Source organism: Hyperoodon ampullatus (genome assembly GCF_949752795.1).
Source record: "Hyperoodon ampullatus genome assembly, chromosome: 5".
Taxonomy (NCBI): domain Eukaryota; kingdom Metazoa; phylum Chordata; class Mammalia; order Artiodactyla; family Ziphiidae; genus Hyperoodon; species Hyperoodon ampullatus.
Window position 1 is genome coordinate 8,439,242 of NC_136918.1, and position 19,877 is coordinate 8,459,118.

The window sequence follows — 19,877 nt, forward strand, 5'->3', positions numbered from 1 at the left end:
CTTAGAGTAGAAGTGCATATAAGATGTATTAGGGAATAGAGGAAAGGGTGACTTGCCTACCTAGGAGCGGAGGGAAGACTTTACAAAGATGGTCTTAAGCAGAGCTTTCAGGAGAAAAAAAATCAGGTGAGAGCATCCCATGCAATGAAGATAGTGTTGAAAATGTACAGGGGCGTGAGAGAACACAGTGTTTTCAAGGAACTAAAAATACAGTACTGCTGGAGCATAACTTGTGGGGGTAAAGATTAAGTAGTAGATGGTGCCAGATTATGAAGGGTTTTTATGCCAGACGAAGGAATTTTAGGTTTTATCCTGCAAGGTGGGCAGTGGTAGATATGGAGGAGCCATTGAAGATTTTTGGGCAAGGAGTGATATATATGTTTACATATTAAAAAAGTAACTGGCAACAGTGTGAAGGAAGGGGGTCAAAGCTAAATACAGCATTTTGTTATATATTCTGTATATGAAGTTGCAAGATATGGATGATGCAGAGAAACAATTACTGTCACGTTTTATGGTTGACAAAACCAGTGATGTGTAGTGTGAAGGTGTTCTTGGCCTACTTGCAGTACATCTGTGAGGGAGAAGAAATGCCCAGTGGAGGATTGGTTCATCTCTAAAAATCCATGCTTTAGGAGAAGATTTTTTTTAAAAAAATTTGGCTAACAATTATGTTGTAAGTCATGTAGACTGAAAAGTTCTTAAAGAGTACCAGTTATGAATTCAACAAGAAATGATGTTGTTACAGAGCAAAAGATGTTGTGCTTGAAGGCCAGCCTCCTTTCTTCGTAGAGGAACGGTTGTTTCGTCAATAATATGCCTCCCGCTCTTGATTCATTGTTGAAGGAAATAGCAACAGTTGTAAATGTAGTCAGAGCTATACTGTTTGCTGTAGGGCCAATAATACATCTGTCTTTGTAGAAGTATCTGCCTTTGCCTATTGAAGTACCCTGGCATGCACAGAATTTTTAAAATCAAGAATAAGCCAAAACCATCTTCTACTTTCCTTCAAATGCAAGTAAAAACTATTTCCATTATTTCAGCTGTCTTGCCCAAGTGTCGTATCTTAGCAATATATTGAATGTCTTGAACACATTTTAATCTTTTTACTTTAGAGTCAAAATAGGATGTGTAAATTTAAGGATAAGATGGAGGTACTCAAATGGTGCACATGGCTTGGATGTTGAGAATTTGGCACTCCCAAATTCATGGAAACATGATATTGTATTATTGAGCATGTTTTCAAAACCCCATCCAAATGCTGCAGTAGGAAATGAAGAAATGTTTTCCAAAGACAGATACAACCATGCAGAGAGTTAGGGTCCATTTGTCTCCATTTCCCAAGTTGAAGCATTCACCTTTTGAGTGTGCTCTGCTATTCAACTCATTGTCTAATGGAACACTAAAAGTGGTTGTCAGTGAGATACTGCTTTATAATTTCTGAGTCCATGTTTGATCCAGATAGCCACATCTAGTTGAAAGACTTACCAAACTCTGATGACCAGTAATGTGAGATGGGACTTTCAAATTTGTTAGAAAAGGTAGAAAGGATAAGAAAAGAAGCTAGTCAGGATTAGGTTACAGAATCAACTCTAGCTAGTGTAAGCAGAAAGAGATTTAATAGAAGATTTTTTTTAAATAAAAGATTTTAAGTGGCTTACAGAATTGTTAGAAAGACTGAAGAAATAGACTCTAGTCCAACTTTCAAGAATGACATTCAAAAGCCACATTGCATCTGGGCCACGAAGGGATTTACTACCTCTTTTTGGATCAGAAAGGTGCCTGCAAAATTAGGAAGTTGTAACTTTTAGCTGCTAGTCTTAGAACCTTGCCACCTCTACCATGATCAGGAATCTTCCACTATTAGGAAACAGCCAACGACAAGCAACCATCTTCATCGGTAAACTGTTGTCACTGCTGCTAGCTCTAGGAGTAGTTTTATTATTATTATTATTACTTTTTGGCCACACCGTGCAGCTTGTGGGATCTTAGTTCCCCGACAGGGATCGAACCTGTGCCCCCTGCACTGCAAGCACGGAGTCCTAACCACTGGACTGCCAGGGAATTCCCCTGCTGCTGCTGGCCCTAGAGCTAAGCCACACTGGCCACAACGTGTGTGACAGAATGGATGCCTTGTATCCTTCTTCTTGACATCTGTGAAACCTGTGACTGGATACAAGGACTGCAGCCAGTGCTACTGCGGGAAACTTGGACATCTCCATGACAGTACTTGCTAGTAGAAGCAACATAAATGCAACCTCCCTTCTCTTTTGTCCTCCAAATTTCCAGCGAGTGCATCTAATTCACGGAATTTAAATCACATCCACAACCCTAACTACAAAATAGGCTGGGAAATGTAGTTCTTAGCTTTCTAGTCTCTGCAGTACAGGAAATCGTACGCCAAAGGACATTGTAACAGTTGATGAACACTAACCCACCATATCTGCCACAGATATAGACCCTGATTCTCCTGAAGGCTAGCCATCATCAAATGAGCTATAGATAAATTGAGAAAGATGGCACATAATACCATCAAATAATGTTGAGAAGCTTACAGATATTTGTATTTTAGTATATTTTAAAAATTGTTTTATAATGACATATTTTAAAAAATGCCTGAAATTGGTTCTCCACCTATATGATGAATTTAGTGGTCTGTGGATGCCGAGAGTTACCTGACATTTAAAGTGTGGGTAGTGGATGAAAAGCCTGAAAGAGGGAGTTCAAAAAAAAAAAATTAAAATGGGTTACCTAAGCTGAGGAAAGGTCAGTGTTATCAAACACTGAAGTGTGATTAAATAAGGTGGGACCAGAAGAACAGTCACTTGATTTGGTAGCACTTAATATTATTAGTGTCCTTGAAAGTTCTAGTAAAGAAATAGGATCAGAAGCCAAATTGTAGGTTTAGGCTGTGAGTAGGAGGGGAAGGATTGAAGCAGAGATTATAGAATAAGTTTTCCGGAAGCTTGCCTTTTAAGGAGCAGTAGTTTATTGTTTGTTTGGTTTTTGTCCAGTGCACTTGCTTATTTATATACAATAATCAACTAGAACTAGTGAGGCCCTATGAAAATATCACAGGACAGGTATAATCTTCTGAAGTTCCTCACTTCTTTGTGTAGCTTAATATAAAGTGTGTGCTATTAAATTAATCTTTCTGCTTAGAGATATATTGAGTACAGCGTCGTTTTTGTTAATTCTCTAACCATTAGTTACTTCACTTTTGATTTTTTAAAATAAAGTGACAGTTTATTTTGATTTATGTTTTTTATAAAGTGCCAGTTAATTACCACTGTATTTTGGAGTTACAGTTTAAAGTCTTGATAGCTGACTTAATCAACATATATTAGCATGATTAATTGGTGATCTGGCATTGATTAGATGAATTTACTTTTCATTGTAGTTTATTTTGAACATTAGTGACAGATATTCAAAGATTATGACAACTGCTTTTCTAGGAAGTGATGTTGAGTGCATTTTATATATTACGTAGAACTTGAATTTTAATTATTCTGAGTAAATATCTGATAATGTCAAGTTCATTGGATTCTGTAGACAAAATAACCCCCACTGTCTCCCTCTTAGAAAGGTGGGCGGTGGAATATGTGTACATTTATATAGTGTAGTTTTCTCAAATTGCAGTAGTGTGAATGAAACAGCAACATGTTCAAGGGCAGTGATTTAGTATTTAAGATTCCCTCATTAGATATGGAGCATGTTTATTATGATTTAATTCCAAATTTGTTTATATTCCAGGCCCTATATGGTGACCTAGGTGGATTTTTAGTTAAAAAAAAAAAAAAGCAGACCCTCTGGATTACACAGAGGGGAGACGGCAAAGAAGGAGAGACTTAAAGGAGAAGGTTGAAAGTAATGAAAACAGAATTGCTGGGCGGTGTCCTGGAGTGAGAGGGAGGCAATGGGGTAGAGAGAGCACAGGTAGGTAGATGGATGAGCTGTAGATAATAGGGAGGGACATGTAGTCTTTTGAGGAAGAGAAGATGGATGGATACAAATTCAAATATATATTATTTTTCCTGTTAGGAAACGTGAAGTTGTAAAGGCCAACCCATATTAGGCAAGTTGGGGGTCATTTAAAAAATTAGATTCCTTTATTTTGACTTGAGATGCTTATTCTATGACGTGGTAACTTGATTTCTTTCCCCTCATCTCTCAGTGACAGACTTAATAACAGTGAGTATCTTACTGGTGCCTTTCCATTGATTTTTCTAATTTTATTTTATTCTACTTTTAGTTTTTGAGAATTCTGTTTTGTTCGGTGGACTTACTCAGGACTTAAGCCTGAGAGACAGCCTCTCAGATAGCTCTGAGGGACTGTTCCCTGATTTTTCTAATTTTAATTAAAAAAAAAAATCATTTGTTTATTGAGTTTTTCATAAGTGCTTCTTAAGTTTCTGCTAGACTTCTTTAAACGATATTGGTTTAAATGGCCTTCAGTTTTATTTATTTATTTATTATTTTTAAAATATTTATTTATTTATTTATTTGGCTGTGCCGAGTCTTAGTTGCAGCATGTGGGTTCTCTAGTTGCAGCATGCAGGATCTTTAGTTGCGGTGTGCGGGATCTAACCCGGGCCCCCTGCATTGGGAGCACGGAGTCTTAACCACTGGGCCACCAGGGAAGTCCCTGGCCTTTAGTTTTAAAGTTGGTAAGCAGAAAGAGGCTTGAGTTTATCTAGCCCAGGCTTTCGTTAGGAAAACTGTTCTTCAGAGATTTGTCTGAAGTCATTTGTCTACTTAGTAGCAGAGGTAATACAGAAACATTGGTTTCATGATTCTCACGGAAATGCTCTTTCCCTTATGCAAACTACATTGCTTTCCTAATTTAGCACACTGGTGCCTGATTTCAGCACCTACAGTTTTGTGTGTCCTTTTAGCCAATGAGCATCTCACAAGAACTTCGAAACTAGACTTACTTGATTCTTTAATATTCATTCAGCAAATATTTCTCAGTATTTAACAGTCACTATTTCAGATCTTGGGGCTCAGTAAGTTCTCATGCATTGAAGAAGGGAACCAAGAACTCCCAAATAATGAGGGAACCAGAAATAAACATTTAGGTAAAAATTAAGAGTTCCAGATAGTTGTAAAGGCTCTGAAGAAAACAGAGACATAGAATATGGTAGCAGGATTATTTACTTTAGATAAATAGTCAGGAAAGGTTTCTGAGGAAGTGACATTTGAGCTGAGACTTGAATGATAGGAAAAGGCAGCCACATGAAGATGTAGGGTTAGAGCATTTCAGGCAGGGGCCCTGAGCTTGAACAAGCTGGACATGGTTGATGAATGGAAAGAAGGTGAACACTGGGGAGAGTGGGAGGAGAAGAGGTCAGAGAGGAGAGGACAGTTCAGTAGGGCTGTGTAGACCATGAAAATGGGCATTTAAAAATGGAATTGTATTCTAAGTGAAATGGAATGGCATTGGAGTAGGGGGGTAATTGACTTGAAAAGTATGTTTAAAAGATCATACTCCTTGATGGAGAGTGGATTGTAGCATGATACTAATGAAGGCAAGGAGAAGTGGTTGCATTTGGGATTTATTTTGGAGTTCCGCTGGATTTACTGATGGACTGGACGTGGGGGTGGGAGGTTTGGGGAGCATGGTGAGAAAAAGAGAGGAAGATGGTGGTAGACTGGGGGGAGAGTGGGTTTTAGGGGAGGAAATCAGATGGTTTGTCTGGGACTTGTTAAATTTGAGAAGCCTACTGGATATCCAGGGAGGCAGTTGAACATTCATATCTCATGTTGAGGAGGAGAAATCAGGCCTGGAAATGCATATCTGGGAGGCATCAGCATGAACACCATATACTGAAGGAATTTTGCATAGGGAAAGAAGAGAAGGTGGTCCAGAACTGAGCCCTGAAGCATTGCAACATTTAGAGGTGAGGAGGGAAAGAAGTCAGCAGAGGTCCATGAGGTAGGAAGAAAGCCACAACTACTGTGTTGTGGAAGCCAAGAAAAGAGTGAGTTTTAAAGAGGGATGTTAGCATTCGCTTATATTAAATAACTAGTGCTGTCAGATCAGGTATGATGAGGACAGAGAAATGCCATTGGGTTTGGCAGTAATGGAAGGCATTGGTGACCCTAGATGGAGCAGTTTCACTGTTGTCATGGGGTTAAAAGCTGATTGGAGAGGGTCAAAGAATGAATGGAAGGTGAGGAATTAGAGACAATGGCTAGAGATGATAGTTTTTGAGAAGTTTTGCTGTGAAAGGGAGTCTAGAAATGGAATGATATCATGAGGGAGGAGACGGAGTCAAGGGAGTTTTGTTTTTGTTGTTTTTTTTTTGTTTTGCGGTACGCAGGCCTCTCACTGTTGTGGCCTCTCCCGTTGCGGAGCACAGGCTCCGGACGCGCAGGCTCAGCGGCCATGGCTCACGGGCCCAGCCGCTCTGCAGCATGTGGGATCTTCCCGGACTGGGGCACGAACCCGTGTCCCCTGCATCGGCAGGCGGACTCTCAACCACTGCACCACCAGGGAAGCCCTTTTTTGTGCTTTTTTTAAAATTGGGAAATGTCAAAGTTTGTTTGTGAGCTGACAGGAATGATCCAGTAGAGAGGAAAATTAATGATACAGGAAAGGGGGATTAATTGTGGAGACATGTCTTTAGGGTGGTGCTGGTGGGATGGGATGAGGACATAAGTGGGGACATTGCTCTTTTCTAGGATCAGGGATACGGTGGTGTAACATGACCTCACATGCCCCTTTACACACAGCTCCTCCCTTCCGTCTCACCAGATTCCTTTAGACCAAGTTGATTATCTTTCTTAATCACTAATTTTTTCTTCTGTGCTATATCTTGTATGTTCTTTTGGATTTAATGTGTCCCATATAAGGCTTAGCATGAGGCAGCTGGTGATATTTAACACCAGTTTTAATTTTTGTGCCAACAGGTGAAGCGAAAAATTTATTGCCATATCTTGGACCCAACAAAATGAGAGATTGTTTCTGCACCATAAATTTGGACCAGGAAGAAGTGTATCGTACCCAAGTTGTTGAAAAATCTCTAAGGTTTGTAAAAAATTGGTAAATTATCATTCATATGATATATATTGAATAAAAATTTTTACACATTTTCCTGACTGTAATCAACAAGAAGACTTTCTTCATCTGAAACTTTTATTTTCCTTTTAGATTCTGAGTTCATTTTTAGAGTTACAGAATCTCAGAGTTTGAAGGAACCTTAATGTTCATTGAGCTGGACTAAATGCCTTACGCTTAGTTCCTCCCGACAATTATTTTTGACAGGTAGTCATATGGCATTTGCTTAATAATGTTCCAGTGACCAAGGAGTTCACTGCCTCCTAAAAGCAGCCTGTTAGGTCTTAGAACTATTCTGATTCTTGAAAAGCTCTTACATTTAATTGATTAATGTCTGTCAAAAGGAGAACCTACCATATGCCAGGAACTTGCTGGGTGCTGTTTATTCATACGTCCGCAAGAACAAGATAGCTACAGTGCTTGCTTTCATGTGGCTTTTCATTGCCTCAAAATATATCTTCCTCTTAATTGTTCCTAATTCTGTCCCTTGGATTTCTGGAGAACAGGTTTAATCCATCATTCACGTGACACTCTTTCAAGTTTTTGAAAACAACTACCATATACCTCAGTTTTTTCTCTAGGCTAAATTTTGCCCACTCATTTGAACTTTTCTCAAAGTACATCATTATTTTATTTCTCTTGAGAATAAATTACCCCTTAACGTTTATAAAAGTCACTTAACTAAGTAGGGCATTGTAAGGGAATGAACTCTTTGGTAGATTTGTCATTTTTTGGAAGTGTAATAGCACTGCGAGAGTATCATAGTAAATTATAATTCATAAAATTGAGATGTGCCACCTCTTCCCTGTAATAGTGTTTGTGGATATAATTCTAGTGCAGAGCTGTACTGGAAGGATGCAGTCTTGTTCAGAGACAAGAGTTAAAATAAGGGAATGAAGAGTTGTTGGAATGAACCTATGGTGGATGAAATATTTAGGAACCCAAGGAGATTTGAAGTAATATACTTCACATCTTTAAATCGTAAATCACCTATCCCTGTTGTATTAGAATTTCTTAGTATTTATATAAATGATGAAACTCAGTCACCAAAAGCCTGAATAATTTGTGCATGTAATAAAGGAAATTAGAAGCAAAACTGGGATAGGGGCCTGAAACTATTTAAATCTCAATTTGTTATTTAATGTATGTTGATTCCGTATCAAACAAAAATCAATTATATACAAAACTAGTAATTTTCAATAAATTGAATATTTGTGGTAGTTTCTAGTAGGTAATATAGCTTTGTAAATGAGTAACTAAAATAAGCTTACTATTTTTCCAGAACTCTTGCCTGCCTTTCCAGATGTTTGTGTGGGGGAAATGATAAAACCAAGTATTTTTATCCATTTTAAATTATTATGCTAGATGCATAGCAACTTGGAAGATATTTTAAGGCTAGCAATGGTTACCTTAGGTCATTTCAGTATAATTAGACTACATGTTTCTTGGATTCTAGGTGCCTCCTAGCATTCTTCCTTATGGAATAGGGTGAAAGAATTTGTAGTATAAACCCTTGCTCACCTTGCTGTCATTTCAGTGTTTTCTACCCTTGTGAATGTTGTGATAAGCTGTTAAGTCAAAAGTCAGTAGATATCATTTAGATCTTTTATGGGTTCTGAATATTATAGTTTTTATAGGTAGTCTGGATATAGAATTTTTCGTGGTAGGTAAGTAGGAGTCACATATGGAATCCATAGCTCCTAAATCTCTACCTCAAATCCTTTTAAGAAGTAGGTGGTCTATAAACAAATTGAGTAGCAACACTTCTTGTACCTGGTGCTTCTCTTCCCCACACCAGGAATTTCCTTAGGAGTGATATGCAGGATTATAGGTCAGTGATAACAGTAGAGTATTGCTTTATAAAAACTATATGTCTAGTTATTGCTTCTAACCAACGTTGTTGAAAACTTTTTTCAAATGGATTGATTAATTAATTTATTTATAAAATAAAGATGTGGGCGCCCATATGTGGGGATTAGATTGTTGAGATTGTGATGATACTGTGATACAGATGACTTAGTGAATAATTCTCATCTTGTTCTTATTTGGCTTTAGAATGTGTTTTAAAAATAATATTTGAGTGTGGATGTATAATATATAAAGGAAATTCTCAATTGTGTGTAAAATGATGCAAAGGAGAAAAATACCTAAACCTGTCTTTGCCTAATAGTTGTTTTTGTGTTGATTGCTATATTGAGACTAATTAGAAAGACTATTTTGACAGACCACCTTTTAAGTTTATTTTGGTTACATTTGAAGTGAAAAATATATTGACAAAAGTTGACCAGGTATTATAACAACTAAAAAGCTAAGTCAACTGTTTTCTGGACAGGGTCAGAAATGACTTCTTTAAGAGTCATTTACTTTGCATTTTAGCTTCTCTTTAAGTTGTGACATCCTGAAGAGATTGCATTTTATGGTGACATTTTTAAAGTACCTTTTGTTCTTTAAACATTCTCAGGAAAGAGGTACTCTTGACAAAAGATGTTAACTAGAATTTCAGAAATTCATGTCTTCATAGGAGAATTTAAATATCAAAAGAGCATTCTTAAAATGAACTTAGAAAAATAAGCTGTTTTATAGGAGAAACTCTTAGCAACTTGGGGGTAGACAAAGATTTCTTTACTTAGGATGCCAAAAGCACCAGTCATAAAAGAGGAAAACTGATAAACTGGATTTTATCAAAATCAGAGCCTTCTGCTCTTTGACGCTGTCAAGAAAATGAAATGGCAAGCCACACCTAGGAGAAAATATTCTGACAAAGGACTTGCATCCAGAATTTATTAAAACAAACAAACAGACCAAAAACCCAATAAGAAGACAGACAAACCTTTTAAAATATGTGGAGGAAACTCAAACAAATAGTTCCTAAAATAAGGTATACAAATGGGCAACAAGCACAGGAGAAGATATTCAGCATCGTTAGTCATCAGGGAAATGCAGTTTAAAACCATTTCTGTCACTACACATTCTTGAACATAATGTGTCACGATAGAGATCAGATCACTGGTCCCCGTGACAGTATGGAGTGAGTCATTGCACAAGGGAACTTTGTCCTTTATCTTGATTGGGGTAGAGATTACACAGGTGTATACATTTGTCATGTCACATTCACTAGAATAGCTAATTTTTTTTCGAAACAACTTTTTATTGAAGTATAGTTGATTTATAATGTTGTAGAGTAGCTAATTTTAAAAAGACTTTCAGTAGCAAAAGTTAACAATGACGTGGAGCCGCTGGAGCTCTCATCCCTCGCTGGTGGGCATGCAGGATAGCACAGCCGCGCTGCAAACAGTTTGACAGCTTCTCATAAATTAAAAGTTTGCCTACCTTTTAACTCAGCAATTCTATTTTTAGTTACCTGTCCAAAAGAACTGAACACATAAAAGAGCTTTGTATAAAAATGTTCATAGCTGCCTTATTTTTAATAGCCCAAACTGGAAACAACTCAAACGTCATCACTAGGAGAATGGATTGTGGAATATTCATAAATGGAATATTACCCAGCACTTAAAACAAATGAACTAATGATATACACAGCAAGATGGAACAAATATCATAGACGTTAAGCTGAGTGAAAGAAGCTGGACACAAGTGTACATACTATTTGATTCCATTTATATGAAATCCTACACCAGATCTTTAGTGCTAGAAATCAGATCACTGGTTGCCTGTGACAGGTATGATGGAGTAGCTGCAGAGAAACAAGAGGGAACTTTGTGGGGAGTTGCAATGTTACTATATCTCGATTGGGATGGACACTATACAGGTTTATAAATTAATCAAAAGTCATTAACCTCTGTACTTTAAATTAGATTTTATTTTCTGTAGTTTATACCTCAGTAAAGTTGATTAAAAATAACCTATTTTAATTTTTTAAAGTATGTTTTAAAATAACATTTTACGTAGCATTATTCATTTTAGGTGTTACAATATTATTGTGATTTACATATTTTTGAGATGATGATGGTGTGAATGACACTGTCCTCAGCTCTCATTTGTGTCCACTTTAGGTGAGCATGACCCCAGGCAGTTACTGGACCTTCTGTCCACAGGACTCCAGAAAATCTGTTTGTTCAGAGCCCAGCCTGGCAATCGAGGTCCTTTCAGAGTTCAGCTTGGTTTGTACAGGGTTTAGCTGAAACTTAGCATAGAGAATTATTTTGGAACTCTTGAAGCTTTTCTTTATGGTGTTTAATCTGTAATTTTAATTTATTTTATTGAAAATATTATAGGAGGACACTGTTGAATTTAAATTTAATGAGCTTTCCCCCTTTTCTCTCTAGCCCGTTTTTCAGTGAAGAATTTTACTTTGAGATTCCAAGAACTTTCCAGTATTTGTCTTTCTATGTTTATGATAAGAATGTTTTACAAAGAGACCTTCGTATAGGTATGTACTATTCATAATTGTCTTTTAATCACAACATTCGTGTTTATATTCATTCTTTCTCTAAGTATAAAGTGTTGAAAACAACAGAATAATATATTCTCAACTTTCTAATCCTCTCCTGTAGACTTCATGTTCATTCGTGGATCTGATTTTTAATTTGAATGCTCGGCTTGGGTGACACTTCCTCGGGGAAGTGACATAACCAATTTCCCCCTGGTCATGGTACCATATGTTTCCATAGTACCTGGTGGGTCCCTTTCTGTAGTATTCATTATAGTTGTTCATCAGTTTTTTTGTTTTTCAGGTGTATCAGAGTCTATTTGTCTACTTCTTTTATGTTATTAGTAAAGCTTGATCCTGGGTAGAACTCTGATTTATATGAATCTGATTTGACAAATCAGTTTGTTGTTTAATGCCTAGGTGCCCTAGTTGAATATATATGATATTTATGAAGGCAGAGACTGTCACTGCCCGGGTGCCTTATATTTAGTAAATGCTCTGTAAATATTGTTGAATGGTTCAAAGAATGTTTTTTACACAGATCACAGTATTTGATCCCCACCAAAGAACATCTGTTTTTGAAGTTTTTCTAATAGAAGTAATAATTCGGTTTAATCTAGTCATATTCTTCTCTCTGGCTATCTTGGTGACCGGTAACTGTTTCTTAAGTAATTGTCTGAGGTATGATCTGTAGGCATCGACTAGGGCAAAACTAACTGGCCACATATTGTCACGTTCATAGTCTTTGCACCACTATCTTTGAATAACAGGTAGAGGTCTTTAATTTACAGGCATCACTCTCCCTTTTTAGTGTCCTGAATTTCATCATCTCCATCTCTCCTTTCCCATTTGAAACATGCTCATCTCCTACAGTTTAAATGATTACCCTTTATTTGGCTTTGACCTCTTAACTACCATCTAATTTGTTTCTGCTTTTGCTATTGAATTCCTTAACAAATGGTCTATATCCTTCTGCTTACTACTGATTTCTTTTTAAATCGCTGTAATCTGACTTCATTTTTCTGACAAACTTGTTTTTGAAGTTTGCCAAAAATCATTTTAGAGCAGATAAAATAACCTTTTAAAAACAATAATACTTTCTCTTAATTGTAAAATTATTACAAGTTCTAAGGGATTGGTAATGACTGTGCGTGAGAACAGCTACAGTTAATAATTTGTGTATTTCTTCCCATTCTTTATTTCACACATTTATATTATTACATTGTACTGTTTATTCAAGTTTTTTCCCTTTTTCCTTTAATATCATCTAATGATCCTTTTCCCATGTCATTAAATATTTTTCACAAGTAAATTTTAAAATATCCTTTCTGTAGGAATGTATTATCTTAACCACTCTTTTCATGGTAGAGATTTATGTTTCCAGATTTTTGTTACTCTAAATGGTGTTGCTATGAACATCCTTCTGCATAAATTTTTGCATGTCTTTTTTTCTAGGATAAATTCCTAGAGGTGAAAATACTGAGCCAAAGCGTTTGAATATTTTTAAGGTTTTTTCTATGTATATTTTTCCATTGGCTCCCAGAAATATTGTACTAATTTACATTCCCCCAAACATGACATGGGCGTAATCATTTCACCATACCCTGGTCATTCTTGGATATTATCATTGAAAAAAATTTTTTTCCAGTTTGATAGGTGAAAGAAATATTTCATTTTAACTTGTATTTTCTGATTATTAGTGAACTTGAGGAATTTTTTCATATGTTTATTGGTCTTTTACATTTTTCTTCTATGAATTAGTTGTTAATTCTTTTGCTTATTTTTCTTTTGGATGGCATTTTATCTTTTATTTATTCTTATGCATCCATATTTGATAAATATGTTAACTTCTGTCAGCTATATACATAACAAATACTTTGTCACAAAAGGCATTTTCATAGTTTTCAATCCTCGTCTGCCTCTGTGTCACATTAGACTCTTTGGATTGCTTTTTCAACTTGTTGAAAGCCAAGGAAAAGGCAGTTTAATGACATTGTATTTTCCTAGTTGTCTTCCTTCTGACTTCTTTACTTATATGTAGACTTTTCTCTGTGTAGCAAACCCTTAATTATGGATCACCCCTGAGGCTCCATCCTTAATTCAATTAAACAAACATTTACAAACACTTGTCTATGTGGCGTACAAAAGATGGGGATATTAAGGTGAATAAGATTCAAGTTGCTCCCAGGTTTTCAGGCTGATTTATACTCTAATACTAATATATTTAATAGGGTCTGTGCTGGAGGTAGGAACAAAGTACTTGGGAGCACAGAGTAAAGAAGAGTTAATTTTGTTTGGTGGAGGATTAACAGAGACTACCTAGGTAGGAAAAGGAAGAAGTTTCAAGATAATAGGGATTAGCAGAAGCAGAGAAGAAAAAGTGAATCATGTTTGTGGTGTATCTGCTGGAAAATGTAAATTACTTAGGCCAAGGGTGGTAGAAGATGAATCTGGGAATATGAATTGGACCAAGTTGTGGTGGACCCTCAAAGCTGTGTTAAGGAATTTGGACTTTATCCTGTAGACAGTAGTGCTGAGCCTTTTAAGAATGAGGAACCTTTTAAAAATCATATATAACTGCATATACGAATATAGTTTTGTAGTTTAACAACTTCCTGTGGTGTAAACAATAACTTTCAAACTACAAACTCAGTCTATAGGTTACGTATTTAAAGTGTGTATACATATATATACATATATATAACTATATATACACATATTATTAAAGTATATGAACATCTACTTTAAATATGTCATCTGTAGCAGCAGTCCCCAATCTTCTTGGCACCAGGGACCAGTTTCATGGAAGACAGTTTTTCCATGGACTGGGGGAGGGGTACGGTTTCGGGATGATTCGAGCACATTTCATTTATTGTGCACTTTATTTCTATTATTATTATGTTGTAATATATAATGAAATAATTACACAACTCACCATAATGCAGAATCAGTGGGGCCCTGAGCTTGTTTTCACTTGCCACTCACTGATAGGGTTTCGATATGAATCTGCAAGCAATTGATTTATTATGGTCTCTGTGCAGTCAGACCTCTCGCTAATGATAATCTGTATTTGCAGCTGCTCCCCAGCGCTAGCATCACTGCCTCAGCAGCACCACCTCAGATCATCAGGCATTAGATTCTCATAAGGAGCGTGCAACCTACATCCGTCGCACGTGCAGTTCACAGTAGGGTTCATGCTCCTATGAGAATCTAATGCCACTGATCTGACGGGGTGGAGCTCAGGCAGTAATGTGAGCGATGGGGAGCGGCTGTAAATACAGATGAAGCTTTGCTGGCTTGCCTGCTGCTTACCTCCTGCTGTGCGGCCCGGTTCCTAACAGTATGGGTCTGTGGCCTGGGGGTTGGGGACCCCTGATCTATAGTTTATGCTTTAGAATGGAGAGAAGTTAAAGGCAGGGAGGCCATCAAGGAGTCTATTATCAAATGAGATGAGTAGGGTAGTGGCAGTGGAAATGCAAATGAGGGAATGTACTTCACAGGAGTAGCTTTAAATAGGATTTAGGTACTAAGAAGATAAAGAGGATATAAGAAGGGAAAGAGTTAAAAATGGTCTTGTTTCTATGGTTGTCATTAACTGAGATAAGGAGCATTCAGGATGGGAAAGGGAGAGGATGACTTTGATTTCAAACAAGTTAAATTTCAAACAAGTTAAACTTGCATTACCTGGGGCGTATCTTGGTGGACATGTTGGTTGACTGTTGGAAATACAGATCTGAAGCTCAGAGAAGAAATCTGGATTTGATGTGGAGGTATGGATTTGAGAGTCATTAGCGCTGAGTGATACTTGAAGCCTCTGCTGGAATGAATGAAATTGCCCTGGGAGCATTTAAGGAGGGTTGCAGGGAAAATGAGGCTTTAGTGAAGATTGATTAACTGTATCAGGAAGTTGGAAGAGAGATAGAAGAGATGAATATCTCAGAAGGCAAGGAGATCTTTTAATGGCAAGACTAGAGGGAGGTAGAGTAGGATAAGGATTGGATAGAGGCTGTTGGTGATTATTAATGACCCTTGAGAGAGTGTGTATCTTTGATTGACTAAACATTTTAAGAAAATGTTTTGTAATTTTCATTACCTATTTACAAGTAGTCATTATATAGTATTTCTTGGAAAGGCCTTTAGTTGAGGTTTATAATTATGATTTCCAAAAGTTGCCCTTGTTTTGTTTTTTTATTTGTTTTTAAAGTAAAAATCAGTCCTTTGAGGAGTGGTATCAGAAGGCCATAACTTGGTGTGGGAACTGTTAAAAAAAAAAAGTTTATTATTATTAAGAAATAAAATTTCTACATTTAGTAGAAATTGTTTTTCCTTTTACAGATAGGAATTATTATTATTAAAGGAAACACAGTTCGTACATAGCCTTTAATTTAAAGTTGGAAAATAATCTTGATATTTTCACTTATAAATTTTTACATTTTTTTACTTTAACGTATTTTTCTTTTGCCATTAACTCATAAAGTTAGGCGGTACTTTGTTTTTTTTTAATTTTGAGCCACTGGAAATTGAGTTCCCTCAATTATTTTATAACTGAGTTGCCCAATTGTAGGCTAAACAGTGCCATAGCATTTTCTGGGAATGAAATTTGAGCTAGGGTTGAGAGAGCCACCTTTTAAACTTAAGAAGATCTAAGAAGGTGTACTTGTTGAATAGCTTTAAAAGCCTGTTTTGTTTTTTTCTTAATGAAAGCTTCTTCCTTCCTTCCTCCCTCCCTCCCTCCCTCCCTCCCTCCCTCCCTCTCTCCCTCCCTTCCTTCCTTCCTTTTCTTTCTTTCTTTTTGGCTGTGTTGGGTCTTCGTTTCTGTGCGAGGGCTTTCTCTAGTTGCGGCGAGTGGGGGCCACTCTTCATCGCGGTGCGCGGGCCTCTCACTATCACCACCTCACTTGTTGCGGAGCACAGGCTCCAGACGTGCAGGCTCAGTAGTTGTGGCTCAAGGGCCTAGTTGCTCTGCGGCATGTGGGATCCTCCCAGACCAGGGCTCGAACCCGTGTCCCCTGCATTGGCAGGCAGATTCTCAACCACTGCACCACCAGGGAAGCCCAGCCTGTTTGTTTTTTATTTTTAATTGTATAATAATATATGGATATTTTCCTTTTTGTAAAAAAAAAATTTAATTATAGTATTACAGACAATTAATTTTGGCCACTGACCTCCCTCCCAGTCCCCTTCCTGGAAGTAATAACTGTTATTAATATGGGGCATAGTTTTTCATATTAGGGATCCTTATATGCCAGGAACAGTTAGTATGAAAACTTGATTATAGAGTAATTGAAAACTTGAAACATAGGAACCATGCTGCAAAAAGATAGAAAATTGTAAAATTAAGGCTTTAAAAGTCTTTTACTGTGTGGTATATTGTCCTAAGTTATAGTGTCTTCTTCCCTTAAAAGAGAAAAAGAGAAGAGAAAAACTTCATGTAAGAATAAAATTCCATTTCCAGTGAGGATCCTAATAATATTAAAACATATATATTTAACCTTCTAATGTGTATTTTCTAGTTATTTTAGTTTTCAGAGGGATCTAGACTTAAGCAGTTACACCATGGTTATCTTAGTAGACTGGTTAACTTGTTTTTCTTTCCCCATGGTTTAGAATGTTATAAGAGAATTTCACTAGGGTATTAGAGACCTGAATTCCTTTCATGACTCTATCACTAACTGCCTTTGTGACCTTAAATAAGTCACTCTACCTTCTTAGGCCTTGTTCACCTATAAAATAAGGTTGGGTTTAAGATAGCGAAGGTATTTCTTAAACCCTCTGAATTGTAATTTCTCCTGGCATTTAGCTCTTAAGTCAAACCTACTGTTTAAAAATTGCTTATGACTACACTTTTGTGTCTACTTGCATAGGGACTGTATCAGTTATCTATTGCTACATAACAAATCTCACCCCAGTACTTAGTGGCTTAATTTAGCAATCATATATTTGCTCATGATTCTGCAGGTTGTCAATTTGAGCCAAGCTCAACTGGGTGGTTCTTCTCCTGGTCTCACCTGGGGTCACTAATGTGCAGTTACCTGAAAAATTGACTGGGCTGAATGATCTGACCCATATGTCTGATGGCTGGTGCTGTCCGTTATCTGGGCCTTCCACTCCACATGGTATTGAGGTTGCAAAAGGGTAAGCCCTACTGCAGGTGCTTATTAAGACTACTTGCATTACATTTGCTGATGTCCCATTGGCAAAAGTAAGTGGCATGGCCAAACCCAGAGTCAGTGCTGGAGGGGACCACACAGTGGCATAGAACAAGGAAGTATGATTTATTGGAAACCATTAATATACCAGTCTACCACAGAGACCAAAAGGTATCAATCTAAACCCTGTACACGAAGGCATCTAAGTGTTGCCATCGATTGAATTGCTGTTATTGATACTGCCAGAATTTGTTCAGTCCTCTGGTTCTTTTTCATCTTGTATAGGCAGTCACACTTATCACTACTTTTATCTACCCTTTCAGCCATTTCTACTAGTAGCCAAGTAGGAACAAGGCCATCAAGATTTTGCCAGTTGGTGATCTGTATCAGGATGAAATTTCTAAGAATATATTGTGCCTAAAAATGGGGGCCTAGTATAACATGATATTTACAGATGGTAAGAAAATGCTGCTTAGAAGTGGTAATGGAAAGCTAAGAATACTTTTTTTTACTTAGAGACCAACAGAAATGGTTTCTGTGTCCACAGTTCCTTCATTTCTTTTTGTGTTTCCTCTCCTTGTCTGGTTTTAAGGAACTAATATAGCATCTGGTATATATGTGTGTATATATGTGGTCTAAGCTCTTTCTGTCTATGGGTTTGTCAGTACAGTGGGGAAATGAAATGGTACCTTTAAATGTGTTGGGTATTTGGTTCCTGGGGTGGTTGGTTGATTATTTATATATTTGTTTATTTTCAATGTTGGTGATCTCACAGCTAGTGAAATAATGAGTTAACTTTGTTTAAAATAGTAAACACTAAACTAAAACACTTTGGAGACCGTTGGAGGCATGGAATAGGTTTCATTAGAGCTGAAAGTTGTTTCAAATACAGAGGAGGTAAATGAGATGTAGAATTTAAATAAATTGCCCAAGGTCACACAGCTTACTAAGTAACAGAATTAGTGTCTGTAGTGTCTGTAGTGTAGACACTACAGAGTTAGTGTCTGTGTTGGAAGGAACATGAACAGGCAGGCGTACCTTGGTTTTGAAAGCTGGCTTTAGCACTTATTAGTGGGCAGGCTTTTTATATCATTCAGCTTTCCTCATCTGTAATATATCCTCTTCCCCCAAGACTGTTCTGAAGATTAAACAAAATGTGTAAGACTGTTTACTACCTGGTAGCTGTTCAGTCAATGCTGGCTTTTCTTTCAGTTCAGTGCTCTTTCCACTGTATCAGGCTGCCTACCTTTAATATTTAAAAGCTGTCATCTAACCTGTTCAACTAAGGACAGCTCACAACGACTAAGAATGATGAACGATTTTTGGGGTCTTATTTGTATTTCAGACACTTCTTCCTCCCCTCCCTGTTCCTCTCCTCCTCCTCCAAATTCCTTTCCCCTTTACCTTCCCACCTTTCTCATTCATTCTTTTATTCATTTTCCCTCCCTCCCTCCCTCCTCACCCTTCTCTTACCCTGTTTGAGTCCCTAGGGCTGATGACATTTATTTCTTTTTCATATGTTATATTGCCTATTGAAGTGCTGAACATGTTGCGGGTATCCTAATACCTAATGACTTCAAATATTTTTCTTTATTTTTCTCTGTTGTTCTTTGTCAGTTTCTCTGACTTCCTGAGATCATGTGTTCTTCTTCAGGCTGACTAAATCTTTACATTTTAGAAACTGACATCTTAAAAGGAACTTGATAAGAATAAGAACTGGCAATAAAATTGCAGGTTTTTCTCAACTTACAAACGGCTTATTTATATAGCTAGTCAGAAAAGAGTTTCCCTCCCAAAAGACAAGAACCATTCAATTCTTTTGTGACAGTGAGTACCATGGATACATGAGACTTGAAATAGGAGGAAGAGGGTCCTTGCCTTTAGGATTTTTTTTTTTTTACCTGTGAACTAAGAGAGGATGCTCTTTCGGGAAGGCACTTGTGACAAAGAAGATGTGTTTCCAGTGATCTGAGTTGTGAGTTATAAATAGAACAGGTAGATTCCTACTCTGGTTTTTAGAAGCATTATTGGTTAAATAGACTTTGGTTAAGGAAGTCTGGAAATCAACTCACCATTTAAAATACAAAGCCATTGTGATTATTTGTTGAATGAGTAAATGAATCAAACCAGAAAACTTCTGAATAAACTTTTTTAAAAGCCCTTTTTTTAAGTTGGGGGCTTGCTTTAGTGATGTTTGTATGCATTATACATGCACATGTATGTACATCTACATACACATTCATAAATTATGTATAAAACTAAAAATCCTGGAAATTGT

The 19,877-nt window shown here is 37.0% G+C and overlaps 1 protein-coding gene across 3 annotated transcripts in view; it reads left to right on the plus strand.

The window, feature by feature from the left end:
* The window catches only part of RASA2 (RAS p21 protein activator 2), a gene marked incomplete at its 5' end in the record, with an annotated part of 109,507 nt that overhangs the window by 17,763 nt on the left and 71,867 nt on the right, over window positions 1-19,877 (plus strand). For 2 of the 3 annotated variants that reach the window (XM_079704496.1, XM_079704495.1), the window contains 2 exons: window positions 6,913-7,030; window positions 11,347-11,450. In XM_079704496.1, coding sequence (XP_079560622.1) covers window positions 6,913-7,030; window positions 11,347-11,450 — 222 coding nt within the window. Of the gene's footprint in view, window positions 1-6,912; window positions 7,031-11,346; window positions 11,451-19,877 lie in introns of those variants that run through there. The other variant, XM_079704497.1, reaches the window with a different exon arrangement.